The sequence below is a fragment of the Typha angustifolia genome, chromosome 12 (assembly GCF_048772165.1).
Source record: "Typha angustifolia cultivar Huaian chromosome 12, ASM4877216v1, whole genome shotgun sequence".
NCBI lineage: Eukaryota > Viridiplantae > Streptophyta > Magnoliopsida > Poales > Typhaceae > Typha > Typha angustifolia.
This window is the reverse complement of record NC_133250.1, coordinates 9,065,047-9,090,352: the sequence shown is the minus strand read 5'-3', so window position 1 is coordinate 9,090,352 and position 25,306 is coordinate 9,065,047. Positions and strand designations below refer to the sequence as shown.

The following is a 25,306-nucleotide window of genomic DNA, read 5'->3' as shown; positions in this document are numbered from 1 at the left end:
CTTCAGATGCAATTCCATGCCTGTGACAGTGTCCAAACTGAAATGCTCTGATTCTAACCCTAATGCTGTTGGTGTTGTTGATAAGTTGAAAACAGGAGTGAAGTCATCTTAGAAAAAAAAGTTAGGATATTCCTTGGCATAAGCTAACCAGAGGTAGGTTTTTTTTTTGGGTACTTTTCTTATTAACACTTGGATTATTTAATTATATGAGCATCTTCCTCCTATCACGTCTTTTATTAAAATGGGATACTCTCTTTATAGCACATGGAGCATATGTGATGGGACAATCATTGAGGGAGTTGAGATTTTGTCACGGTCCAATGGTCCGATACTTTAATCACATGCATTCGATAGCTCTGATAACACCGTATAATTTACGATTTAGCTTAAACAAAAATCGTGCTTTTTTGTTAGGTGCATTTTCTCTATTATTATATGAAGTATTTATGGTAGATATGTTTCTCTTATCATGCCCTTCATCAATGAGATTATGATCCTTAATGATAAGGTCTTTCCTTGAAAATTTCTCATGTAATTAATATCACGAAATCAGAATTAGATATATTCTTTTTCCCCTTGCAACGTCTAATGATATCATGCCAAGCTTCGTTACTATGCTAGATGACTACCAAGTACCAAAACTCTGCATTCGATCGATGAAATCGCATACTATACTGTCGTCCTATATTTAATTATTTTATAATTCATATTTTATCTTTGATAATTTTGTAATCCAATTATTTTTTTTATATAATTCTCATTTAATATTCTGACGTTATTTTTATTAACTAACGTCGATCAAATTACTAAGATATTCCAATCATTACCTCTTATTTTCTATATCTCTTCACTATCTTCCTCACCTACCTCTTTCATTATCGCAGTCGTCACCACCTTTCCTTGTCTCACTCCTCCTTCTCCTTTATTTCTTCTTTTTTAAAAAGAAAAAAAAAAGTTTTAAAAATATAGATAATTTAAATATTTATAAAATTATTTATATATTAAATAAAATATTTTTTTAGTACCGTCTAAATCAATTCACAGTGTTAAATAAACATTATAAAAAAATCATATAAAATTCTAAAAAACAAAATTAAGATGTGATTATATCGCCGCCTACTTTTGTCTTCTACGGTAACCACCAACTAAGCACTAAACTCCTTTTGACATGTTTACAACTCATCTGTCCTTTTATAAACATATCTACGAAGACCACCTTCCTTTGTTCTTAAGAGTTATCTCTAATATAATTAAAGCTTACTAAGTGGCTGTTTGAATGCCTGAATCGAATTGGATGAACTGATTCACGATTTATATTAAATCCTATCTAAACTAACATATTTAATTATATCTTACGGTAATATGGTCTATATTTTTATATTAATAATAGGTAACTAAGCAGTCAAATATTCTATTAATTAACGGTGGGAAAATTAAATCCACGACCTTTGTCGGCTGATAGAAAAAGATCCGACGGCTGTACTACGGCGGCGGCGGCCTAACGAAATAAAAATGCATTAATCGATGGTAGACGTGGCACCACGCGATGGCGACACCACAGCGGATTAGGATGTGGTTAACTCCGTGATAATAACGTGTAGAGGTACGCATGACCCGATAGATCACAGCCCTCCAAGTAGCGAGACCAACGGTGATTAGCGAGCTGTCCTCCGAACGGCTATTCTGGTGTCCACGTCGTCCCGGAATCTATTTACGATTATACCCTCCCCTCACTTGTGGCGAGTTGGACCCGACCGTGGTCCCCTTTCTCGACTTTTCCACACCCGTGTCTGACTCGGGTTTCCCACCGACACTCTCCACTCGACAAATCGCACCCATAAATTCACCCAGTCTCTCTCTCTCTCTCGTAATTGTTTAATGGTAGGTGTAAATAGACGATTAGAAATATTTAATTTTTTTGAGTAATATTTATCTAATTGGTTTAATTAATTTTTAATATTTTTATAATATAATTAAATAATTCAGGGTATGTGTTTAATTATTATTATTTTTTCTTCAGGGGGGGTTGAGGGGTCAAAAATGTAATTAACACAAACAATAATAAGGTCGGATTTTGGGTTCGTAGCTCTCATCCTACGCCCATTCTAGCTGTTCCTCTGCAACAATGGAGAAAGAAGATCGAAAATTTTTGACCATTTTCCATTGACGAAGCTTGGAGAAGTCCTAGGAGGTGGAGCTCAGGTTTTCTCGGAGGCGTTGAGCGAGGTATGAAACTAGTGCCCTCTCTTTCCCCTTAATTTTTTTGGCTCTTTTTCAGTATTGGAGGCAGATCCGAGCTTTTGTTGGCTTGGAGTAGGTCTTGAGGATTATTTATTATTATTATTATTAGAGTGAGAATGGAGAAATATATCTCGGAGAGACGTACTTAAAAGGAAAAATGGAGGCGTTTTAGATGCATGAGCTTAGATTTTAGTGTTAAATCGAGCTGGAAATGAGTAGGATTGGCAGCTGCAGATTGTAATCTGAATCTTTTGTTGTTAGAGAGGTAATTATTACTTGTTTTTAGGATTTTTAGGCAAAAAATTGAATTTTTTTTCCTTCTTTTCTTTTCTGAGACTAGGGTTGTCATGGAATGGAATGGAATGTATGATTGAGACCTAAGTAGTTGTTTTATCATCCTTAGACCTTTCTTTAATCAAGTTTTCCCTTCTTTAAATCCATAAGGAAGTTAAAAATTTAGGTACATTGGGTGAGTGAGTTTTCAGTCTGTCCCTTTTTTTTTTTGTCCCTGATTTCCTTATCCTGACTTCATCACTAACTTTGTCTTAACCTGAGGTAATCGGTTCTATTTCAGGAGTTAATATTTGCTTCTCCTCTCTGTTCCTCTTGGGCAAAATTTGGTATACATTTGGGATCTGAAAATTTTATTGCTTATACCTGAATTGAGGTTCTTTCTGGGAAGTATTTTGTCTTGCTCTTGGTAGCCTGAGAAGATGCAGAGACCTTTAGGCCCCGGGGAGTTCTCCTTAAAGGAGACTTCTCCTCTTCTTGGCGGTGTTGCAAGAGCTGGCGACAAGCTTACTAGCACATATGACCTTGTGGAGCAGATGCAGTACCTCTATGTACGTGTTGTGAAAGCTAAAGATCTTCCGGCCATGGACTTGACGGGAAAATGTGACCCGTATGTTGAAGTGAAGATGGGGAACTACAAGGGAACAACCCGGCATTTTGAGAAGAAGACCAACCCCGAGTGGAACCAGGTCTTTGCCTTCTCCAGGGAGCGGATACAGTCTACAACTCTGGAAGTTATTGTCAAGGACAAGGATTTTGTGAAAGATGATTTCATTGGACGAGTTATGTTCGAGCTCAATGAGATCCCCAAGCGGGTTCCACCTGATAGTCCATTGGCTCCGCAATGGTATCGATTGGAGGATAAAAAGGGAGACAAAGTGAAGGGTGGAGAACTGATGCTGGCTGTTTGGTTTGGCACTCAAGCTGATGAGGTGTTTGCAGAGGCTTGGCATTCTGATGCTGCAACTGTTCCAGGTGATGGTCTTGCAAACATTAAGTCAAAAGTGTATCTTACTCCTAAGCTTTGGTATGTCAGAGTCAATGTCATTGAAGCCCAAGATCTGATACCTAGTGATAAGAACAGGTTCCCTGAAGTATATGTGAAAGCCATGCTTGGAAACCAAATTCTTAGGACAAGGATATCTCCAAGCAGGACTGTTAATCCCATGTGGAATGAGGATATATTGTTTGTTGCAGCGGAGCCATTTGAGGAGCACTTGATCCTAAGTGTCGAGGATCGAGTGGCACCTAACAAAGATGAGTCACTAGGGAAGACAACCATTCCTCTGCAGAGTATACCAAGGAGACTTGACCATAAGCCGGTAAGCACCAAGTGGTACAATCTTGAGAAGCATGTGATAATGGAGGGTGAGAAGGAGAAAAAGTTTTCTAGTCGGCTTCATCTCAGGATCTGTTTGGATGGTGGATACCATGTCTTGGATGAGTCAACACACTATAGCAGTGATCTAAGGCCGACTGCAAAACAGTTATGGAAGCAGAGCATTGGAGTTCTTGAACTTGGTATCCTGAATGCTCAGGGATTGTTGCCAATGAAGACCAAGGATGGTCGTGGAACCACTGATGCCTACTGTGTTGCTAAATATGGGCAGAAATGGGTTCGTACAAGAACAATCATAGATAGTTTCACTCCCAAGTGGAATGAGCAGTACACTTGGGAGGTGTATGATCCATGTACTGTCATCACAATTGGGGTGTTTGATAATGGTCACTTGCAAGGAGGAGAAAAAGCTGCTGGTGCAAGAGATAATAGAATTGGGAAGGTCCGGATCCGTCTCTCTACTCTTGAAACTGATAGGGTCTACACACACTCATATCCTCTTATTGTTTTACTTCCTTCGGGAGTAAAGAAGATGGGAGAAGTTCAGCTGGCTGTTCGGTTCACCTGTTCCTCTTTGCTTAACATGATGCATATGTATTCCCAGCCATTGCTGCCAAAGATGCATTATCTTCATCCACTATCTGTCATGCAGCTTGATCTCCTGAGACACCAGTCCACTCAGATTGTGTCAATGAGATTGAGCCGTGCAGAGCCACCTTTGAGGAAGGAGGTGGTGGAATATATGTTGGATATGGATTCTCACATGTGGAGCATGCGGAAGAGCAAAGCCAACTTCTACAGGATTATGGGTGTCTTTAACCCTTTGATTGCTGTTATCAAATGGTTTGATCAGATTTGCCATTGGAAAAACCCTTTGACTACTATTCTTATCCACGTCCTCTTTGTGATATTGGTCCTCTACCCAGAGTTGATTCTTCCAACAATTTTCCTCTACCTGTTCTTGATTGGAGTCTGGTACTACCGCTGGAGGCCAAGGCAGCCTCCCCACATGGACACTAAGCTCTCACATGCAGAAGCTTCCCATCCTGACGAGCTGGACGAGGAATTTGATTCTTTTCCTACATCTCGCCCACCTGATATTGTGAGGATGAGATACGATCGTCTCAGGAGTGTTGCAGGGAAGATACAGACGGTCGTGGGTGACATAGCAACACAAGGAGAGAGATTGCAGTCTCTCTTGAGCTGGCGAGACCCAAGAGCAACTGCTCTATTCGTTACTTTCTGTTTGATTGCTGCCATAGTGCTCTATATCACACCATTTAGTGTCGTGTGTCTTCTTACAGGTTTATATGTGTTAAGGCACCCTAGATTCCGCCATAAGCTTCCATCAGTTCCCCTTAACTTCTTTAGGAGACTGCCTGCTAGAACAGATAGTATGTTGTGAGATTGGCTAAATGTTATCAGACATCCTCCTTTATTGTTGCTCCTATTCAGACTTGAAGATTTCAGCAGAGCAGCAGATATAAGGCTCATCAGCTGTTATGTTCCAGTTGATTGTTTTTGTTTGGTCTCCATGTGATCTGTAATCTTCTCCTTGTATGATGGTCTTACTGAACTATTGGTTCATTATCATGCTTTTTCTTGTGTGTTTGTGTGGATTCTAGTAATTGGTGTCTTGCTTTTCTTACATATTTTCCTCTGTTAATTTTGCTATCCTATTAGTGTAATCTACTGTATGTAGACATGCTTTCTCTCAATCCTATTCCCTTACTTCATGCAGTTCAATACCATGACTCTTAATCATAAAGAAGATTTAGGGACTATGTCAATGTAATGAGAACTTTCTTATCCTTTTTTATTTTTCACAATTTGCTTATGTTGAAGAACCCAGTCTTTTAATTTATTTTTGAATAGTCTTCTCTTATTTAAAATTTGAATGGGTCTTTTCCTATTTATATTCAACAGGAGCTTTCATTATTGTATGTGGACTTTGTTGTATTATTTCTTCTTTATAGTATTTATTGGAGGACATTATCCTAGATAAGTAGAAAGGAGAAGAAGATCCATACTTCTATTCCTCTATACTACAACAGGACCATCATTTTTTTTAGAATGAAAAGAAGAGTAAGCAAAAGAACCTGACTAATTAAGAAGGTTCCATTTGTACTTGCTACAGTTTAACCCTTGGTTTACAAACTAAAAAGAAAGGGGCAAATCATAGTTTACTCTGCTGCTATTTGGTTTGGTTTTAATTTTATCTCTATATTTTAAACTAAAGCAATTAACCTCCTCCTCTACATTAAATTGTAATTATTAATTAGCTATCAACAAGGATGTGAAAATACTTAAATATAATTTCAGAATAGTAGGAATCCTTTAATCATCTATTAGCAACTCGCTTACTTACGGCGAAAAATATTAGCGCTAATGAACCACATATTGATTCTAGTATTGGGATTAATAATTCCCAATGGAAACTCTTAAACAGCTATAATCAAGTGTTTTAAGCTTTGATCAACATAATAGTAGACTTATCTTTGTCTTTGTGTTGAGGGTTTAATAAAGCCCCTAACATCATTGTCAACAGAACTGGTTTGTCTGGTTCTTTGAATTTTTATACAAGAGAACACAATGTAAGCCAAGCGACAAGGACAAGATCATTTCTTGCAAATTAGCCCCTGGAAAATTGCGTTAATAGAAGGAAGCACGAAAGAGTGTGGATGGTGGACAGACGATATCGATGAAAGAGACGTTGACTTTGACTTGTATTTCTTTTCCAAAGTATGAAGTATTTTTTACCATGCATGGAAGCTAAAAAAAAAAAAAAAGGATTTTCTCGGAAAATATTTGTTTAAAATTTTATGCTCGGATATAATGTCAACTCTCGGCTATTATTTATTTTTATTTCTTTACTAATTTGTGGCCAAGAAAATTAACTAGTGGATAGCTTTGAAGAAAAAAATTAGAGATATTTTGCATATCGGTCCCTCAAAATATGCTTAATTGCAAACTAGACAGGCCAAAGCCCCGAAAGTACTCCTCGGACCTGCGCTCACGTGTCCGTCACGTGGCGAAAGGTGACACGATGGGCTCGTCTTGCTGACGTCACCGTTGCTAACTATCGCAGAGGCCCCTGCGGTTGGTGAAAATTACATTTAAGGACGTTCACACTAATAATTGCAATCAATGCCACCCTTTTATTACACTTTTCTTGTACAGGATTAATCTCCCTTTTCCTTATCAAAAAACTTAAACATGATTAGATTGCAAAAGCTTCAAAGATACACACTTGCCAGGTCAGTTGATGCAAGTAGGAGATCAGATGTGAGAAGCAAGAGCTTCAGTCTTCAGTTGAAAATGGAGATGTATGGAGAAAGTTGGCCATATGATCAATTCAATCATAAATATCCCACAATTATAGTGGGTAAAATGGTATAATCCTCATCCAGTCATAGATCATATAGATACTGCATCATGTCAAGTTTGTGTCACTCCATTTCAACTGTTAGGCAAGAAACTTTTTTGACTTCTCAAGTATTAGCAGCTAACAATACAACACTGCATGTGTTATCATTTTCATGACTCAAATCTTGGAATCATTCCTTTCAATTTGGAAAAACTTTGAAGATCTTTTGGAAATTAAGGGCCAAATCTTCTGATCTTGATCGTAGAAACTTTCTAATCTTTCTTAATCACAACATTTAATCGCCGTGTAGTTTCGATCTCCGCCCGCCATTAATTCATTTGTTCTTCTGGCAGGAAATTTCTCAGCATGCATGAATTATTATCTCAGAGCTACAAGTGTCATGTTGCATATAACTTGCAACTATGTTCGCACGTAGCTAAGGGTATTTTAGTCATTTGGTATGCGACCCCGCTGTGACTATTTTAATTAGTTTACAGCTATTTTATGATTTGAGTAAGGAGAAGGTAATCCTACCAAAAAAAAATATAATATATAAATATATATAAAAAGTCTCCGAAAGCTTTTTTTATCAGGAGAGAAAGACATCCAGAAGAACAGGCGGCATGTTTGATAGCTTGGTTAGGAGACATCTGTGATGGGGTGAAACAGAAATTGGTTTTGCAATTAATGGGCTGTTTGATTCCTTAGTTTATCTCTTTGAATTTCTTGAGGAGTTCAAGGTGTGAGATTCTTGAGAGATAGGAGGAAGTCAAAGATGAAGCAGCAGCAGCAGCAGCAGCAGGAAGAAGTCCAGTGTTCCTTGGAGATGATCACTTCTTCATCCATGTAAGGTAGCAAGCATCATGTAATAGTTTTACATATTAGTTTTCACTTCTTCGAAAATTAGAGTAGAAAAGAATCCATGGTCATCTCACAGAAGAAGTCTAGAGGAACCCTATTTCATGTATGGCTTAAAGAGCTAGATCATAGCGAAAGGATAAATTATGAATGAGTGTTTTCTGTCTATTATTCAATTCTTTTCTTTCAAAATTTATCCAGTTATGAAGATAGAGAAGGTTTAAGAAGGCATCGCATATCATGCATATCATGGCTCATGTGGGGAGTACTAATGGTAGAAGTAACCATAGAGAGAAGGGAGAGGAAGAAATCAATATTCTGACATGATTTATATGTTTTTCCCAAATGATTTCAGACAAATGAATTTTTCTTTACTGGTTCAAACAAGATTCAGCATCTTTTTCATCAAAATTGAGTTATGGTTTTCCTCATATTTCCTTAATTTTTTTTTTCTTTTCTAATACGAAGCAGGAGTAAGGATTCTGGGAGCTATGACTTGGCGGAGTTGGATCAAGCTTTCTATCTCTATCTAGATAGCCACGATCAATCAGCAGTTCAAGAACAAAGACGTGACTCTCTTTTAAACTTTCTTTTGTTTCCTCTTTATATTTCTTTTCAATCATATGTTCTTTATAGTGTTATAATTAAATCAAAATAGCTACAGTGGTGTAGGGTAAGGTATAGGCCAGGTACTGGGTTGTTATAGTGCTGCAGAGATTTCTTTCTTCTCTGAATTTTTTATATATATTTGGAGTGTGACATGTAACAATTCTTCACGATTTCCTGACAAGATCCTGTTTCAAAAGAGGGTAGAAATACTTCTCTCTCTCTCTCTCTCTCTCTCTCTCTCTCTCTCTCTCTCTCTCTCTTCTCTTCTTTTTCCATTTCTAGCTTAACTTCTCCTCTCCTATTTTCTTCTATGACAATGAGCCAAGAAAGCATAGTATCCATGATGATTAAGAAGCAGTAGTTTGTCTCGTATAGCATAGCTCTCTCTCTCTCTCTCTCTCTCTCTCTCTCTCTCTCTCTCTCTCTCTCTCTCTCTATATATATATATATATATATATATAGTTTTATATGAGTAATGAGTTTGTCTTTTGTACACATGTTCATCTACTTTGAATACATTGAGTTGCACCCTTCAGGAGACTTAATGCTTGCAGGTGTTGATGTGTGCAGAGACTTTGAACATTTTCCCTTCTCAGCCCATGCATGTAGAACCATCCCCAAAGGTATAGACCACATACCAGCCTTCTCTTTTCAAGCCCTTTTGGATGTCTCCATTTCTCCTCTTGGTATAATTTTCTTTTATGTAATAAACACCATGCCTTTTCTGCACATAGGATCCTATGAATATGATTCCCTTTGGCAGTCTTCCCAAGAAATCATCAAGCCAGTCCATGGAACAAGGCAACCAAGTTGTGACTGATCATGACTCACGAAAAGAAACTAGGGCAAAAGCCAAGGTGCTCTTTTGAAACACCCAAATTGGTTTTCTCTTTACATTATTATCTATCAACTTATCCTGTTTCTGGAATATTGTGAGCAGAAGGAATTAATGAAGAAGGGCATCACATCTACTTCAGGGCATGAAGGTCCCAAGACACCAGATCCCAAGGTGAGTTCAACTAACTCCATAATATAAATAAATTAAGCTCTTAGTTCTCTGGAAGCTTTAATTAAACCCATTCATCTATGTGTAGACCCTAAGAAGGCTAGCTCAGAATAGAGAGGCAGCCAGGAAGAGCAGGCTTAGGAAGAAGGTAAGTAGTCTATACCTGCATGCATGTATAACTGCATGCATGTATCCAGTACTCTTCAAACTCCTCATTATGTTGTTCTCATACTGTAAACTTTTGATCATTCAACAGGCTTATATTCAACAATTAGAGTCCAGTAGGATCAGGTTGAGCCAGATAGAACAAGAACTTCACAGATCTAGATCCCAGGTAAAAAAGAAAAAAGAGTATATATAAATATAGCATATCATCTTTCTATTTGTGCTTAACTTTTATGCTCAATATCGATCAGGTTACTACTGTCTTCAATGGCGCAGCATTTCTCGGAGATCAAGGCCTTCCTAATAGCATTGGTGGCCTTAGCTCAGGTACTACTCTACTATATTGCACTGTAGATGTTATATATATATATATATCTAGTACGATAAGAACTGAAGTTTTGATTATGTATATATATATATATATTGTTAGATGCTGCGATGTTCGACATGGAATATGGAAGATGGCTTGAAGAACACCATAAGCTAATGTGTCAGCTCAGGGCGGCGTTGGAAGAGCATTTGCCCGACAACGATCTACGAGTGTTTGTCGACGCTGCTCTCTCGCAGTACAGTGTGTTAGTAAACCTCAAGAGTATCATAGCCAAGTCCGACGTCTTCCACCTCATCTCCGGCATGTGGACGACCCCCGCAGAACGTTGCTTCATTTGGATAGGCGGCTGCCGGCCGTCGGAGATCATCAAGGTCTTTTCGACACCCTAACCCTAATCTACATGTCGAGTTTATGCGATTCATATAATTATCTCAATAGCACAAGAACTGTGACGTCTTCACAGTGGTGGTCTAGATCGATATCCATCACGAGATGGAAGTAAATTTAATATTTGGCACTGTGACATAGTTTAGGTAAAGATAAATGATGGATTAGCTAATTTGGTGGAAGGTCTAGATGATGGAATAGTTATGCGTTGGAATGCATTGGCAAGATCCTCTTGTCACAAAGCTTGAGAGTAGGTGGGCGTTATGAAGGGTAGATGGATGATTGAGGAACTTCTTCCAAGATAATGAATGGATGTGGTATTCTATTCGCACAGTTTATAAAATTGGTTTGGCTTCTATAGAGATAGAGATAGGGCATACTTTTCTTTCTTTCACAGTATAATTATTTATAGCCCCTAACTAAACCATATTCTTATTTTGATTTCTTCCTTTATTTTTTGTGACACATTAATTCCTTAACTATATAAAATATCTTAAATGTCGGCTCCATCTATTAGCTTTTTGTTGAATATTTTATTTAATGAATCCCACATGGTCAATTATAGAGAAAAAGAAGAGAAAGAAGATGAGAGAAAATTAGTCATTTTATGTTGTCGAGCTAATAGTTAAGATGTCGAAGTGTGGTAAGAAATAAATTAGAAGACTTATATAAGAATGGGCATGTAATTGACTGTTATTTGATATATTAATTAGAAGGAAAAATGATACATGATATTTTTTGTGTCATTATGAATTAGTTCTCCTTATGGTGCATATGTATTAATTCAAATATAGATATATATATATATATATATATATATATATATATATATATATCTATATTCTCAGATTGTGATAAGATGCATAGAGCCTTTAAGTGAGCAGCAAATACTGGGGATTTGTGGGCTTCAGCAGTCAGCACAGGAGACAGAGGAAGCCTTAAACCAAGGTCTGGAAGCACTTCACCAATCTCTCTCCGAGACCATCACATCTGAGGTGATGAATTGCTCACCATCCAACATGGCCAACTTTATGGGTCATATGTATATTGCCATCAACAAACTCACCTCTCTTGAAGGCTTTGTTAGACAAGTAAGCACTACTATCTCCTCACTAACTCTACTATATTTCTATAAATTTCCTCCAAGTAAATATGCTTACAACACCCTATCTTCAAATCACTTCTCACCTATCACTAGTAATTCAAATTTAAGCACTTAATTGAGCCAACATCTAGTTGCACCAAAATTAGTTGTACATATACTAGAATCAATGTCGTTTATTGGTGCTAATATTTTTCTTCATAAGCGAATTAAAAAAAAGTAAACTGTAATATGCCCATTTTTTTTCGCAAATTTTATGGAAATTAAAGCAAAGATGCAACTTGTGAATATGAAGTTTGGAGCAAAACATTTATATGCAAGATTAATTTAATAACTACAAGTGATGACAACAATAATGACGCATTGGGTAGATCACAAGGTGGTAGGTGGAAAGGAATATGAATGCTGCATAGCTTCTAGAAGAACACACAAAATAGTTTGTCTTACTGAGTCAACCTGTGAGAATAGACATAAATCTAATACTAAACCCTAATGTCAACAGGTTTAGTTAAGGCCTGCCAATTTATTTTTCTTCCTAAAAATAAACAAGAATTGGCTCCTTTTTCAATTACATTAGGTAAGTTTTAGGCCAACAAACTCAAAATGATTAAGATGTGTTTTTAGATATTTAATTAGCTCTCCAATCCCTGTTTATCTAACAGCTATATACTTACCATTAAATAGTTTGGCTCCATTAGAATTACCACAAGAGATTATCTTTTAAAGAATATTAGAGTGTAAAATTCTAAAAAATTTCAGTGAGAATTATTTTTTTAAAAAATCTCTTTAATTTTTTTTTTAAATTCAAGATTTTTGGTTAGATGGATTCAAAAATGATAATATATATATATATATTGTTCACAGGCAGATAACTTGAGGCAGCAGACCTTCCACAGGCTTCAGCAGATCCTGACCGTCCATCAAGCGGCGCGGAGCATCTTGGCCGTCGCGGATTACTTCCACCGCCTTCGCGCCCTCAGCTCGCTGTGGATCGCCAGACCGAGACATGAAGGAAATTAGCGAAAACCTTAGAGAAGTGCTTCAATTAATGCACATTGAGGTGTCCTTTGTATAGAGATACTTAGAGATGTACACATCTAGGTAATGTCACCCCTATAGGATACATTGAAAATAGAGTATAGAGTATATATATATATACAGTAGAATTTTATACTCCTTAGCCTACCTTTTAAATAAGACATTATTAATTTGACTATTCATAAGAGAAAGGTTTTAAAAAAAAAATGTAAAGCACCAGAAAAGGAGTAAGGAATCAAGTTGAGGATGAAAGTGACAATTTCTAAGTAGTCATTTAACTTTGATTGACATGTATGTTATAAACTACATCCATTTAATCATGGGCTAAGATTGTGGTGGACTTTTAAGATGGTCCAATCTAATAAAAAGATATCAACTTCTAGTCGAAAAGATTATTTGAGGAATCGAGCTTTATGCGGAGGACCTAGTTGTGAAGAAGCTTTTCTCTTGAGAACTCTCATTTTGGTCTTCAAATTTTACAGCAGTGAGCAGGTCACAACCACACACTAGTGTTCCTTATAAACATACATTAACCCTCCACCTGAATGCGTCAAGCAGCAAGGACGAATCTCAGGTTTGACAAGATGGAAGTAGCAAAACCCTGCTCAAAGATCACACTTACATAGATATTAATAGTTTGAGATTGAGTATATTACATTACATGGATGGGACTAAAGACTTGGCGTCGTTCTTATTGTTGTTGTTGTTGTTGTTGTGGTGGTGGTGGTGGTGGTGGTGGTGGTCTTTATTAGTGTGGTGGAGAAGATTACACCCAACTATCTGGAAGTGAGATATTCTGGAATCTGAAGGATGAATCCCCTACTGAATCCCTGGACAAAATGAGATCTGGGCCATCTCCGAAGCTCATGTCCTTTGGGACCTCATCAGGCATTTCGTTCGCCAGAGGTGGCAGCATGACTGCAGGTAGTGGCTTTGGAGCCTCATGCTGCTTGCCAGACATGGTTGGTTGAGGAACGTCATCCCACAGGAGGAAATGAAGTAGGATGGGCCGCAAAGCATGGCGGTGCAGCGAGAGTTTCTGGCTCAGGGAGACGGTGTCGAAGCACTTGATGTCACCAGAGGTTGCAACCATCCATGGGAGAACCTTCTCGTTCCCGACACGCGAAATGACTAATAGCTTCGAAGCTTTTCGTGCTTCTCTGTACAGCTCTCTGAGTCCTGACCGAGTTGCAGCCACTCCAGGACTATTCTCTTCTGCTACTGATGATACATAGATAAAACCCTGATTTTGATGAAGATAATAGGAGTTGCAGTCATTTTGATATCTAGTCATGTTCTCAGATAAGAATGTGAGCGTAAAAGTAATCTGCTTATTAAACCTTCAACAAAGCCTTCTCAACTGTGGACCATGAATTCATGATGGTCTACAGCATTGTTGCATAAGACTTGGATTAAGATGAGTAGAAGACAGTGTGATGATAGATACAAGTGATGGAAAATGCAAATGTCTATGAATGAAGTGGTTTAATATGGACATGTGACCAATTCAGAATCCACTAGATAAAGGATTATTATGTAACTTTTGAAATTCTCATCAGAGAATATTAAATAATGCATAAGGTACTCGTAAAAAATGCAACATCTACCACAGGAGTGCATGGAGAATATAAGAGAAAAACTGCAGCATTTTATAGTCCTGGGAATTTGAAGCCAACGGTACTAATTCTGTAGAAGAATCTATAGATTACCTCTTCGGTGCGACTGATGGCGAAGCCCAGTCTGGTATCACCTTGCTGCAGCTTTATCTCCACTGCCAATTCCCCTGCAATTGGAGTGTACCAGAGCCGAACCGCCCTCACCACCCCAATATCCACCCCATGGTAATCCTCAAATCCATAGAGACTCACATTTGCCATGTTCGCGAGGTCAGCCAGCGATCCCATGTTCACAGTAGAGGATGCAGTCTCTCCAGAGATCTATAACAAAAAGCATTAATGGCAGTTGGCTAGTTACTGATCTATGCAAAGAAATTCGTTACATGCTCTCACTTAAGAACACCGGCCATCACTAGTGTTCCCTGCTTAAACTCATTCAAGAACATTGACATGCAATCTATGAGAAAGAACACTAGCTTTTTACAATCATGAATGATGATAGGTTTATAGAGATTTTCAAAATTTCAGTTTGTGTTAAAAGCATTTGCTTGCTTTTGCATCAGTCTCTTTGTTCAGTCATCTTATTATGGTTTCCATTGCCTTTATCCCATCTAGGAAAATTAGATCATGCACCTAAATGAAAAATCTATACCATGGATGTACACACTTGTCCCTAGAAACATACTTGTGAAAAAGTACAGGCCTTGTGTTTATGTCAGAAGTATATTCGGCATTACCTTGGTGAGTAGGGCCTCAGTTTGGACATTCATGAACACAATCGGAACGCCTGAATTCTGGGAGGAGATGAGCCAGGTATCAGCCCGGGCTAAAGTGTCCTCAACAGAGTTGTAGCGAGCAGCGGAAACATCTTCTGCCTTTGGAAGGAGCAGAAGAGAGAGGAAGCAGCTTGAATTAACAAGTGGAAGCAACTCCCTCATCTTCTTCTCCCAAGGATACGATTCATATGCATGATGGATCTTAGCAGTACGCAGTGCGAGTATTAGCTTTGCACTTCCTGATCCTTCGTAAAGCAATGAATGATATCAGTGTCAGGTTGTAAAATATGAGAAAGCCAAAAGGTCGCAACCATGAAGAAAGATCTACATAAACAACAAAATTAATCATTTGTTTGACATGATAGAACTTCAGAACCTCTGCCAGCTTTTTAAGGCAGCATCATGGTTGGTCATTAGTAGAATAATAACTAGTTTATTGGAATCGTAGTTGACCTTTCCATGGAATTTAACTTCTTTATCACTTATGGGAACAAGCTGCAGTATATTTTGAATATAAGGATCCGCAAACCTATTGTTAACGTCTTTGTTACTAACAAAGACTTATACATTGATAATTTTATGTATTTCTTTGGATCTAGGACTGATTCCAATGCATATTTAATTGAGAAGATCTAGTGCTAAGGGATCTTTTTTCTGGATATAAGTTATTTGACAGTTGTTAACTATCAAAGAGGCCGGCTGATTATATTAATACTCCTTTGGATCTAGGAATAACTCTGATGCATATTTAAGATATCTCTCCTATGAACATAAGTAATTTAATAGTTATTTAACTATCAAAGAGGGTAGCTTAATCATTGATTCAGTTAGCTCTCGAGAATCACAAAAGCTCGATAAGATGCATGCAAGTGGTTTTATCTTTATAGATACAACCCACCACCCATTGTTTCTTATTAAACCAGCCTTTTGGTTCAAAGACAAATGTCATTGATACCAGGACATTGTAGGGTTTAAAGTAACAGGGTGCATATATTAAACTACATCAATGCTTCTGAAAAGCATGTTGCTTGCAGTAATTGAACTTCTTGAAGCAGTTTATACAACTTTTGGAACTAGAAGTAGAAATAATTAAACTTAGATTTATCTAGGAGAATTAAGAGCACAATGTTCAGATACAATAAACTGCACAACTATCGAAGACAGCCGAAGCTTGACATATTAAATCTGAGAAAAACCTAAGCAGAGCAATTTTACGAGGGTAAGTAAATTTAAAATTGTAAAAGTCCCAGAAGAAATTGTTCTGAAGTAGACATGTCTCTCCTAATGAGGTTATTGTTACATCTTCACCAGACATTCCTGACTTGCAACTACTTGTACTACTTGATAGCAAATTTTTGACAAACTTAATTATTAGCAGCACATTTCTCTAGGGTAATTCTCTGAGAACCAACTCCCATGTCATTGTATCCTCACTAGCAACTGTTCCGTAAATCAACAGTACTTGCAGTAAAGAAGACATCATTGATATCTCAAACCTGGACAAATGACACAAGAGTCCAGAAAGAGGTCCTTTTTTCAAGAATTAAAGTACGCAGAAGAGAATCTAACACTAAAGTCAACATGTTGGGTTATCTATTCAGATATTTGATATAAATTTTCAAGTACCAGTCGACATATTAATTTCTAAAAACAAACTTCAAGATTAAAGGACCATCCTATATGATTAAGCTATTCTCTTTGATACCCATGTCCTACTTGATATGCATGGCACGTCTGACATACATGCTGAAAGTATGTGAAGCACATAAAATGGAAGCTTAATATTTTAGTTCCCTGACTTACACCCATTCCAATCTCTAGTAGCCAAAAACTATAATAGAAATCACCGTTTATTTAGGCCAACCGCCCCCAGGTTTTGGCATTAAATTTGGCATAATAATGTGATCTGAAAGATTAATTCTTGAAGAATGGTGAATTGTTATTTTTAATGCTGAACACTTCTTTCATGTCTGGGCCCAAAACTCCTGGTAAATCCTAACCTCGAATTAAGAAGATAAAGATTTTCTCCAAATCAAATAGACCCAGTAGACTGTGAACTCAAAAACTTGGGCTCTGATACTATAAGAATCAAGTATGTTCTCTAAACAATAACATCTTCTATACTCTGTGGCTATTTGAGTCCTTTTGCTTTAGCCTAATATTTCAACACTGAGTCAATGCCCCTAACTTTTGCAATCACAGAAGTAACTGAATGTGAAAAGAAATAATAATAATAAAAAATCAAGTAAAAAGTGAGAGAAAGAAGAAAGCCAGTGAAAAGAGAAGCTGAAATCTAACAACTTTAAACATTTAAACAAAAGGGTAGGGTAGTTCAAATAGTTTACAATTTTAAATTGGAGTCATAAAAAATATAAAAGAAAAAAAGAATCCCTGGTGATAGATATTTTGCTTAATTGCTAACTATAAGTTGATTATAAGAAAAGAAAAGTCTAGCAACTTTGATGAAAGGAAATCCTTGGGAAAAGTTAACGAACTCATATGGTTGTTATGGCTAATGAAGGACTAAAAGGTAAATGCAACGTCTGTACGGGGGGTTATACGCAAAAGATTCGTCTTTTCTAAGGACAATATCGAAACCCTTACGTCAGATATCACACCGATAGGCAAAAAGAACACTAAAAATGAATAAAATAATGGGGAACGCATAGAAACTTTTCTACCCATAGGATTGAAGCAATCCGATCCTTACCTTCGTGCTCGCCACTGTCTTCCGATCGCTCCCCGTCGTTGGAATCGTCGCCGGTCTTCCCCTTCCTCCTCTGCCTCCCCGACGGCGGCCGCGCCGCCGCCCCAGATTTCACCATGGCCGAGTCGCCGTACACGCCGCCGTAGTCGCCGCATCCGACCGTCGAAGTCTCGCCGCGCTTGAATGCCGACTTGAACAGCTTGTGCATGCCGCCGCGCTTCCCTTTCTTCACCGCCGACTTCGCCGCGGCCGTTGACTCCTCCCCGGAGACATCCCCCGCTGCCGCCGCCGCCGCCGGCACCGTCGCCACGTCAGGTGCGCTCGCTTGATCCGTTGGCATCGCGTCGAACTCGATCCAAGTTCCGGTCGAATTGCTCGCGAGTGAGAGCCAATTGGAAGCTTAAACCCTAAAGTTTGGATTTTTATCTCTCTCTCTCTCCCTTCGCCGTCGCACGAAGTAGTAGGAGGGAGGGAGGGAAGGAGGGAGGGAGAGGAATTTATACAGTGGAAAAGAAAGACTTGTAGCAGATTCCCCGCAGCGCCGAATGAATGAAGCTGTATATTCAGTACACGTGGTGACTTTTGACTTGTAGGAGAACGTTAAAAGTAGAGGAATGTAGAAAGCTACTACATTCGAAAGGCACAGTGAATCCGCTGCTAATAGAGTTGTATATTTTCCTCTTTAAGTGGAGTTCTGATTGGTGGGCACTTTTTTAGTTTTTAAGTTAATATGGTTCGAGAAATGGGGAACAAATAAAATGGCTGCTTGTTCTGGGTCCCACTCCTTTAAGGTTATTTTATTTTTATTTTACATGATGTGATAATAACTATATATAGTCTGGCCAATATATTAAAGCAAATCGAGAGAGTTAGACTGAGCCTGTCCAACTATTCATCAATTATTTTTGTTTTATTTTTCCACAAATATAAAACATTATAAAATAACAGACTAAACTGAGGCAGTATAACGACTTGAAACAGATCTCAGCGGTATTTAGTTTGAAACAATTGTTTAGCGACATATAATTGATTCACTAGTCTTCGTGGCACCCAATTGAATATCAAAAAGATAGGTAAATCGTGGAGCAATCATGTGTAGAGACGAGAAATGGAAAACGAACGGCAAGAAGTTCTGAAGTTTTCACTTCTATTACAATGCTTTTGATACACTAGAATTATATACATTACTGAGCATAGAAAATAGGCCTTCGTATATAAGCAAACGAGGCTTAGGTAAAATGCCAGAATTCTTAGTTACAAGGTAGTTTAGATCCTCGAACATTTTGGGTTGGGTATTTAAATTTAGATCAAAATTTTGATACAACTCTCCATACTAGATAGAGGCATAAAAAATGCTCCAAATCTAAGTGAGCTTGATATTATTGTGAGATCCAAATCTGGGGCAGCATAATTAAAGTGTGTTCTTTGGGATTAGAGCATAGGTCTGAACTGGACCTTAGTTAAAGATAATAGTATATATTTTTGTACGGCCTACTTTGAGTGTCAATGGAATAGCCAGGTCCCCTCTATAAAAGTCAGCTTTGAGCTTCGTTCATATCCCAGTTTGGAATTAGGATATGTGCCTTTATATATATATATATATATATATTCTTATACGAGCACTTTCCGGCTTTGAACCAAGTTTTAAGTGCAACAATTTCATCTGGTTTAATTGGATTGCATTCTGTGTGCTTCTCCACTATGGAATGTAGACATCTAGCGTTATGAGCAACAGAACATATAATTGGTCTTTTAGTTTAAGATTAATTATATTTAGACTCTTTGAGACTCTCCATTAGATCTTTGGTAATTTGCAGCATTTTAATCCTCTAGATTATCTAATATCTCTCGCTCACGATGATAAATAGTAGAAGTAGAAAACGTCAAATGAATATCTTACGTTTTATTTTTCTCTCTTCTTTCCTCTAAAATCATAGGAGAATAGTCCCTGGAACTTCTAAAGTTCATTGAATGATGTTTTTTTAATAAAAATAATTAAACATACAACTAATGAAAAAGATTAATGTGTCGTGAAAAAATAAAGAAGGGTATATATAAAAACACGCAATAATTTAGAGAAACTAAGTGTAATTATTATTGTATTCTATATAATAAGTTTATTAGCTCTATAATTGAAAACAAATGGAAATACCTTACAACTTAAGTTCTCTATTTTCTCAATCCATGCTCTTGCTATAGGATCTGATGTGTTGAAAGAAAAATTAAAACTAATGCATATATTCTAAGATAAGTGGAAACTTAATGAGGTTACAGTTAAATCAATGCTGCTAAAATTTACTCAAGAACACTCATATACTAGGAGCCCTTTTAACTATCTAAGTACTATCCAATTGGCCTTAATTTTATATCATTTTAGGATGTGCAATGGAAGTGCAACATCTCAAATCCATGCACTTAGCCAATATGGCTTGGATTCGAGCTTAGGTTTGAGTGAGGCTCATGTGAGGCCAGAAATTAGTTTGGAGGATAATAGACCCCTAAATAACTTATATCTGCAGTCAAGTGAGTGAAAGGAAGCATTGTGATTGTACACAGAATGTCAAAAATAACATCAGATGAGATGAAAATTGTAGTGTTTATGAAAATAAAAACACCAAGAACTTCGGTGTCTCAGGTATAAATTCATTGAATTAACCACTTAATAATGAATAGGTTGATAGCTTCAAACAAAATCGCAAGTATTTGTAGTGTTTCTTCGGCGAAATGAGACCTATTTTGAAGAAAGAACACATTTATTCTTTGTAGTATATATAGAATGATCATCCATAATTGAAACTAGAAAGGCTTTCCTCCCTATAGAGAAAGCAATGACTTTAAAATACCAACCTATAGAGGAAGTAGTTTGAACAGGAAGGTAAGTTGAATCAATCAGCTAAGATGATTCATCCTGTAAAAGTTTGTCAATTACCTCAGCAAACTGCAAGAAAGCTAATAGTCTTTTTTCTTTTTTCTCTTTCCGTCATGTCAATGCCTATGTCTGCGGATAAACTGCATAAAATATTATAATTACTGAAATTGGAAAGCATAACTTTTGAACAAATACAAATCCAAAGCTCCATGTTTTCTTGTGATCCTTCGGTGAGCTAAAGTTACAGAAAACAATATCAAGAAAATTGCAGCTTTTCAACATCCAAGAAATTGTTGTGTTGCGAAACCCCAAGGATGCGGTAAAGAGATAGATTGAGAAAAATATCTACCAGGATCAAGAAAACAAAATGCAATCACAGGAAGTAGTCAATGATACCTAACCTGCCTATGAGGACATACAACACATTGATTTGGATCCACCGGCTGGCTCCTGACCAGGGACGGCTATCTCTGTTCCTTTAAGCAGTGAACCTCCACCTGACTCCTGTTCATTGTTCGCAACGAGGGATTTCTTGCTGGTAATCCGGTAGATCTCAGAGAGAACAGTCAGGAAGGCGGTCTCAACATTAGTGGCCTCCAGTGCTGAGGTCTCCATGAAGAAGAGGTTTTCCTGCTGAGCAAATTCCTTTGCATCTTCAGTGGGGATGGCACGCAGTGTACCAAGGTCAGACTTGTTACCAATGAGCATGATTATAAGGTTCTTGTCGGCATGCCCCCGCAGTTCCTCGAGCCACCTCGCCACATGGTCGAAGGATTGGCGCTTGGTTATGTCATATACCAGCATTGCTCCAAGTGCACCTCTGTAGTATGCGCTTGTTACTGCTCGGTACCTAATACCATCACCATCGAAAGCATCAGAAAATGTTAATTTAAATGGAAATGAATAGCTGAAAGGCAACTTTAAACAATTATCCATAAGAAAAAGAGCATCAAATAGTTAACGCAAGAAGCTACAAGAAAAAAAGAGTTTCATTGAGAGAAAACTCGAAAGAGAAGCCAGTACAACAAGAGATTTATCCAACGCAAGGCTTTACAGAGCATCTCAGCCATCAAATCCTCAACTCAGATCCAGTTTTGCAACTACTGTCAAGCATATAAACAGAAATGTTTAATGAAACCCATAGTTAACAAAAAAATCTGTATGACCTAGCCACCAAATAATCATGCTTCATATCATGGCTACCAATTTGGCAGATACCTGGCTTAAGCAAATTCAAGAGAGCAATAATTAGCACAATTTTCCAAGGATGAACAGCTCTTTTCGCTGAATTTAGCCATATGGGCCAGAAATGGCCTGAATCTGCTGCTTTTGCACAAGTCTACGATGTGCTAATATAAGTTGGCACTTTTGATACATTTGATACAGGGAATACCAAGATATTCCCTTTCCCTGTCGACACTGAATTAGTGTAGCGCATTAAATTAAAGCATATCTGCACAGCTTCTTACATATCCATATCTTAGGAGAATCATCTATATTCAAGGTAAACCGCCAAAAGGTCAATTAGTTAATTTCATATATCTAATGTAGTAAGTACTTGAATAAATAAATGTATCTATTTTTTCTCATTAACTAATTTTTTCATGAAAGTGAAAAAACCAAACAAGAAATTATCCTCTGATTAAAAAGCAACACTATATTCCATCTCCGGTTCCAGCAAAAAGATATTTGTTTGCAAATCTATCAAGTTAGGTCGGAGTAGTATAATCAGCACAAGTTCTTATCTTATAATGAAGCACAGTACTTCTCTAGTTCTATATTGTAGCTCTCATGAAGTACATGAAAAACCACAAGGTATTACCATCAACTACATAACTACTTGCACAGATGGCTCTTTCATTTCACCAATTAAATTCATATGCTGAGATCAGATATCTACCAGGCATGCTGCATCTCCAGCTACTGGAACAATTATAACAGCTTGCATAAAGAACCCAATGGAAGTCTCAGAATAGAATAAAGCAAAATCTGAGAATAACTTCTACTAAGCCTTCATAAGAAGTATTACTGCTACTAGACCCAAGAGAATCTGGGGAGATACGTGCCCATTTTGAAGCAATGTTCTCAATCATTTCAATGAATAACTTAAGGTACAGAGAAAAAAAATTAAAATATTAACTCGCAGAATTTGGAAGCCATCAACCACATCTTTGACAGCTAGAGAAACTAATATATATTCAGTAGATGATGAGAACTAATTGAGTTAAAAGCTTGGGACAAGCTTAGAAAATCTGGCCAGTGATACGTAGTTGTACTCAAACCACTACACTATTTAACCAGATCCAGCATTCAAAACAGCAACCAATGAACAAGAAATTCATCCAGAACAAATCAGAACAAGAACATGGCAACCACAAGTTTCTCTGTTTTCTGTAGTCAATCTCTCACCAGCCATCGCATATAAGGGATAACTCTAATATCCCCTGTTTACGTCAAATATAACAACCGATTTCGAGCAAATCTAGTTTAAGTCAAATAATAATTTCAAGGTATAAAGGAAAGGGTGTCCACTTTACGAAGCTCCTGCCTAGGGGTCTTAGTAGGGAAGATAAACACAACCTTAACATTACTTCTGAACAGATATTTTCCAAGAGATGAACCGATGACCTCTTTGATGCAAGAGGCTACAGTTACACCAAGTGGGAAACCTCCAGAGTACTCATGGTACAAATCCTTTGTCTAACAACTGTGTTGAAAAGGCTACATATCAGAATCAGAGATTCAGTAGAATTTCCTTGTTTGAAGACCAGATTCCATATCTGATCAATTGGAGATTCATGAGCAAAGGCGCATGAGCACAAACTGATGGGCAGCTACACATTCTCAGTTTCCAGAAACTGATTCCTCTACAAACACAACCAAACAATCAATCAAAAATATCTAAATTGGAAACCAATTTGAAGAGAGAAAACCCATCAACCGTCCTTAAGCTAAGCACCAACAATGTCCACACGGAAGCTAGATATAGCAACAAAAGCTTTACTCAGTCCAACACCCCGTGCTTCATCAATCCCAATCAAAACAATACAATTGCCCCGTGACAATTCCATCCAAACTCCCCTTCCTGGACTTAACACCCAATTCCTCTTAGATGAATCTATAGATCAAGTAACAACATCTAGAGCACAATCTAAATATTAAAACACAAAAGCAATCAAACCTAGAAATAGCTAGCTTTACCTTCGCAAGCTACATCTAATATCTCATCGCAGCAAACCAAAAGCCAATAAAAATCTCAACTTTTATAGGAAGAACACCTACAACCAGTTGAATAACAGAATCCATAATTTAATTGACGCAATACGCAGTTATTTTCATCGCCCAACTAAAGAATTCATCTGAAATGAGGGTTAAAGAGCCGTAATCGATCAAAGGGACCACAAAGACTGCACCTCTCCTGGCCTGCGGTATCCCAAATCTGAGCCTTGATTGTCTTGTGATCGATGGTGAGCGTCTTCGTCTGGAATTCGACCCCGATGGTGGCCTTGGAATCGAGGCTGAACTCGTTGCGCGCGAATCGAGCTAAAAGCTGCGATTTCCCCACCGCCGAATCACCGATCAGGACCACCTTGTACACGTGATCGATCTTTTGGTTAAACTCACCGTAGAGGTTCGACATGTCCAGCCTACCTCTCTTCTCCCTCTCTTCCTCTCTCGCTCTCTTTTCTCTCTTCTAAAAGGGGAGCTTCTTGGAGGATTCTAATCCCGATTGGGAGATCGTAGAAGGATTCAGATCTCTCTTTCAATTCTTGTCATGGAACGGGGATTATACTACAATATACAAGCGTTGAACCGATCAGAGAGAAAAAGAGAGGTTGACATGGCGGAACGTTCGTCGACTCGCGCTAAATGAGAATGTAAGGACTTTTTGCAAATAAACCCTTTAGGCTTGTAGTTTTTATAGGTTACCACTTCTAGGTTTAATTATAATTATACCCCTCAAACTATATAAGATATTTAAAACGCTATAACCAGATCTCCTAAACTAACACGGGTATAATGGAGCGGACGGTGTTAATGAGAAACGGTTGATTACTCTTTTATCTCCGTCCACGTAGTATTATTATGTATTTGTATTGGCTATTTTTAGAGAGAATGTAGATTACCTATTTTATGCTATTAATGGATTGGATATGATTTGATAAGGGGGAGAGATAGTAGCACATTACCTTCTAAATTGTTAGCTTCTCAAAACTTGGTGCTGCTTTCACCACCGGATTCATCCTTGGGTTATTGACGCTCTATTTTCTTGGAGGTGATATGGGTGGTTTCTGTGTGTATATATATATATCATTCTTCTACCGTCTCTTTGGCTTCGCTATTTGTGTCTGCTCCAACCCCTTCTTCCTTTGCTAGTGGACCTTCTCCATCATTGTCATAAGCATCACCTCTGGCAATATCATCGAGCGTTCCTAGTACGTCGTCTATCTTGTTAGAAATATTAATTATATGATGTTATTTTAAAATAAATAAATATTTTTATGAATGGATGTTTAGATAAGGCATTTTTTCATGGTTATAACTAATCGTTAGTTATTTAAGTAGCATCCTATCAATTACATCTTTTGATCTTTTAATTACTG

General features: G+C 37.6%; 4 protein-coding genes across 15 annotated transcripts; 2 read left to right on the top strand and 2 right to left on the bottom strand.

The window, feature by feature from the left end:
- Nucleotides 1-2,047: 2,047 nt before the first annotated feature.
- Nucleotides 2,048-5,464, top strand: LOC140771829 (FT-interacting protein 7-like). The gene is made up of 2 exons (XM_073113585.1): nucleotides 2,048-2,226; nucleotides 2,816-5,464. The coding sequence occupies exon 2, from the start codon at nucleotides 2,955-2,957 to the stop codon at nucleotides 5,274-5,276; it is 2,322 nt and encodes a 773-aa protein (XP_072969686.1). The 5' UTR covers nucleotides 2,048-2,226; nucleotides 2,816-2,954; the 3' UTR covers nucleotides 5,277-5,464.
- Nucleotides 5,465-7,843: 2,379 nt separating this feature from the next.
- On the top strand, nucleotides 7,844-12,912 carry LOC140771780 (bZIP transcription factor TGA10-like). Of its 9 annotated transcripts, none has more exons than XM_073113468.1 (11): nucleotides 7,844-8,084; nucleotides 8,568-8,665; nucleotides 9,276-9,328; nucleotides 9,440-9,562; nucleotides 9,646-9,714; nucleotides 9,800-9,859; nucleotides 9,968-10,045; nucleotides 10,128-10,203; nucleotides 10,307-10,578; nucleotides 11,443-11,685; nucleotides 12,561-12,912. In XM_073113468.1, exons 1-11 carry the CDS (start codon nucleotides 8,014-8,016, stop codon nucleotides 12,714-12,716), a joined length of 1,299 nt encoding a protein of 432 aa, XP_072969569.1. In that variant the 5' UTR covers nucleotides 7,844-8,013; the 3' UTR covers nucleotides 12,717-12,912. The 9 variants fall into 9 exon arrangements, with proteins under 9 accessions (XP_072969569.1, XP_072969571.1, XP_072969570.1 ...); XM_073113470.1 differs by having other exon boundaries at nucleotides 8,565-8,665; nucleotides 12,593-12,912; XM_073113469.1 differs by having other exon boundaries at nucleotides 8,565-8,665; nucleotides 12,582-12,912.
- A 528-nt stretch (nucleotides 12,913-13,440) lies between these two features.
- Nucleotides 13,441-18,369, bottom strand: LOC140771779 (uncharacterized). 2 transcript variants are annotated; one of them, XM_073113466.1, is made up of 4 exons: nucleotides 17,837-18,369; nucleotides 15,088-15,365; nucleotides 14,444-14,671; nucleotides 13,441-13,977 (listed from the first exon to the last, which is right to left on the bottom strand). In XM_073113466.1, exons 1-4 carry the CDS (start codon nucleotides 18,171-18,173, stop codon nucleotides 13,501-13,503), a joined length of 1,320 nt encoding a protein of 439 aa, XP_072969567.1. In that variant the 5' UTR covers nucleotides 18,174-18,369; the 3' UTR covers nucleotides 13,441-13,500. The 2 variants fall into 2 exon arrangements, with proteins under 2 accessions (XP_072969567.1, XP_072969566.1); XM_073113465.1 differs by having other exon boundaries at nucleotides 15,088-15,371; nucleotides 17,837-18,364.
- Nucleotides 18,370-20,462: 2,093 nt separating this feature from the next.
- LOC140771782 (ras-related protein RGP1-like) lies at nucleotides 20,463-24,546 on the bottom strand. Of its 3 annotated transcripts, none has more exons than XM_073113479.1 (3): nucleotides 24,116-24,546; nucleotides 21,104-21,552; nucleotides 20,463-20,831 (listed from the first exon to the last, which is right to left on the bottom strand). In XM_073113479.1, the coding sequence occupies exons 1-2, from the start codon at nucleotides 24,340-24,342 to the stop codon at nucleotides 21,108-21,110; spliced, it is 672 nt and encodes a 223-aa protein (XP_072969580.1). In that variant the 5' UTR covers nucleotides 24,343-24,546; the 3' UTR covers nucleotides 20,463-20,831; nucleotides 21,104-21,107. The 3 variants fall into 3 exon arrangements, with proteins under 3 accessions (XP_072969580.1, XP_072969578.1, XP_072969579.1); XM_073113477.1 differs by having other exon boundaries at nucleotides 20,464-20,842; XM_073113478.1 differs by lacking the exon at nucleotides 20,463-20,831 and having other exon boundaries at nucleotides 20,853-21,552.
- Nucleotides 24,547-25,306: the final 760 nt, after the last annotated feature.

Bases quoted from the DNA above. Each gene is read 5' to 3' on its own strand.
- LOC140771829 (XM_073113585.1), top strand. From the start codon at position 2,955: ATGCAGAGACCTTTAGGCCCCGGGGAGTTCTCCTTAAAGGAGACTTCT.
- LOC140771780 (XM_073113467.1), top strand. From the start codon at position 8,014: ATGAAGCAGCAGCAGCAGCAGCAGCAGGAAGAAGTCCAGTGTTCCTTG. The intron at 8,085-8,564 runs GTAAGGTAGCAA...TCTAATACGAAG, and splicing joins ATGATCACTTCTTCATCCAT to CAGGAGTAAGGATTCTGGGA. The intron at 9,715-9,799 runs GTGAGTTCAACT...ATCTATGTGTAG, and splicing joins CCAAGACACCAGATCCCAAG to ACCCTAAGAAGGCTAGCTCA.
- LOC140771779 (XM_073113465.1), bottom strand. From the start codon at position 18,173: ATGCCAACGGATCAAGCGAGCGCACCTGACGTGGCGACGGTGCCGGCG. The intron at 15,372-17,836 runs GTAAGGATCGGA...TGCTTTACGAAG, and splicing joins AGACAGTGGCGAGCACGAAG to GATCAGGAAGTGCAAAGCTA. The intron at 14,672-15,087 runs GTAATGCCGAAT...TTTTTGTTATAG, and splicing joins CTGAGGCCCTACTCACCAAG to ATCTCTGGAGAGACTGCATC.
- LOC140771782 (XM_073113479.1), bottom strand. From the start codon at position 24,342: ATGTCGAACCTCTACGGTGAGTTTAACCAAAAGATCGATCACGTGTAC. The intron at 21,553-24,115 runs GTGCAGTCTTTG...TGATGGTATTAG, and splicing joins GATACCGCAGGCCAGGAGAG to GTACCGAGCAGTAACAAGCG.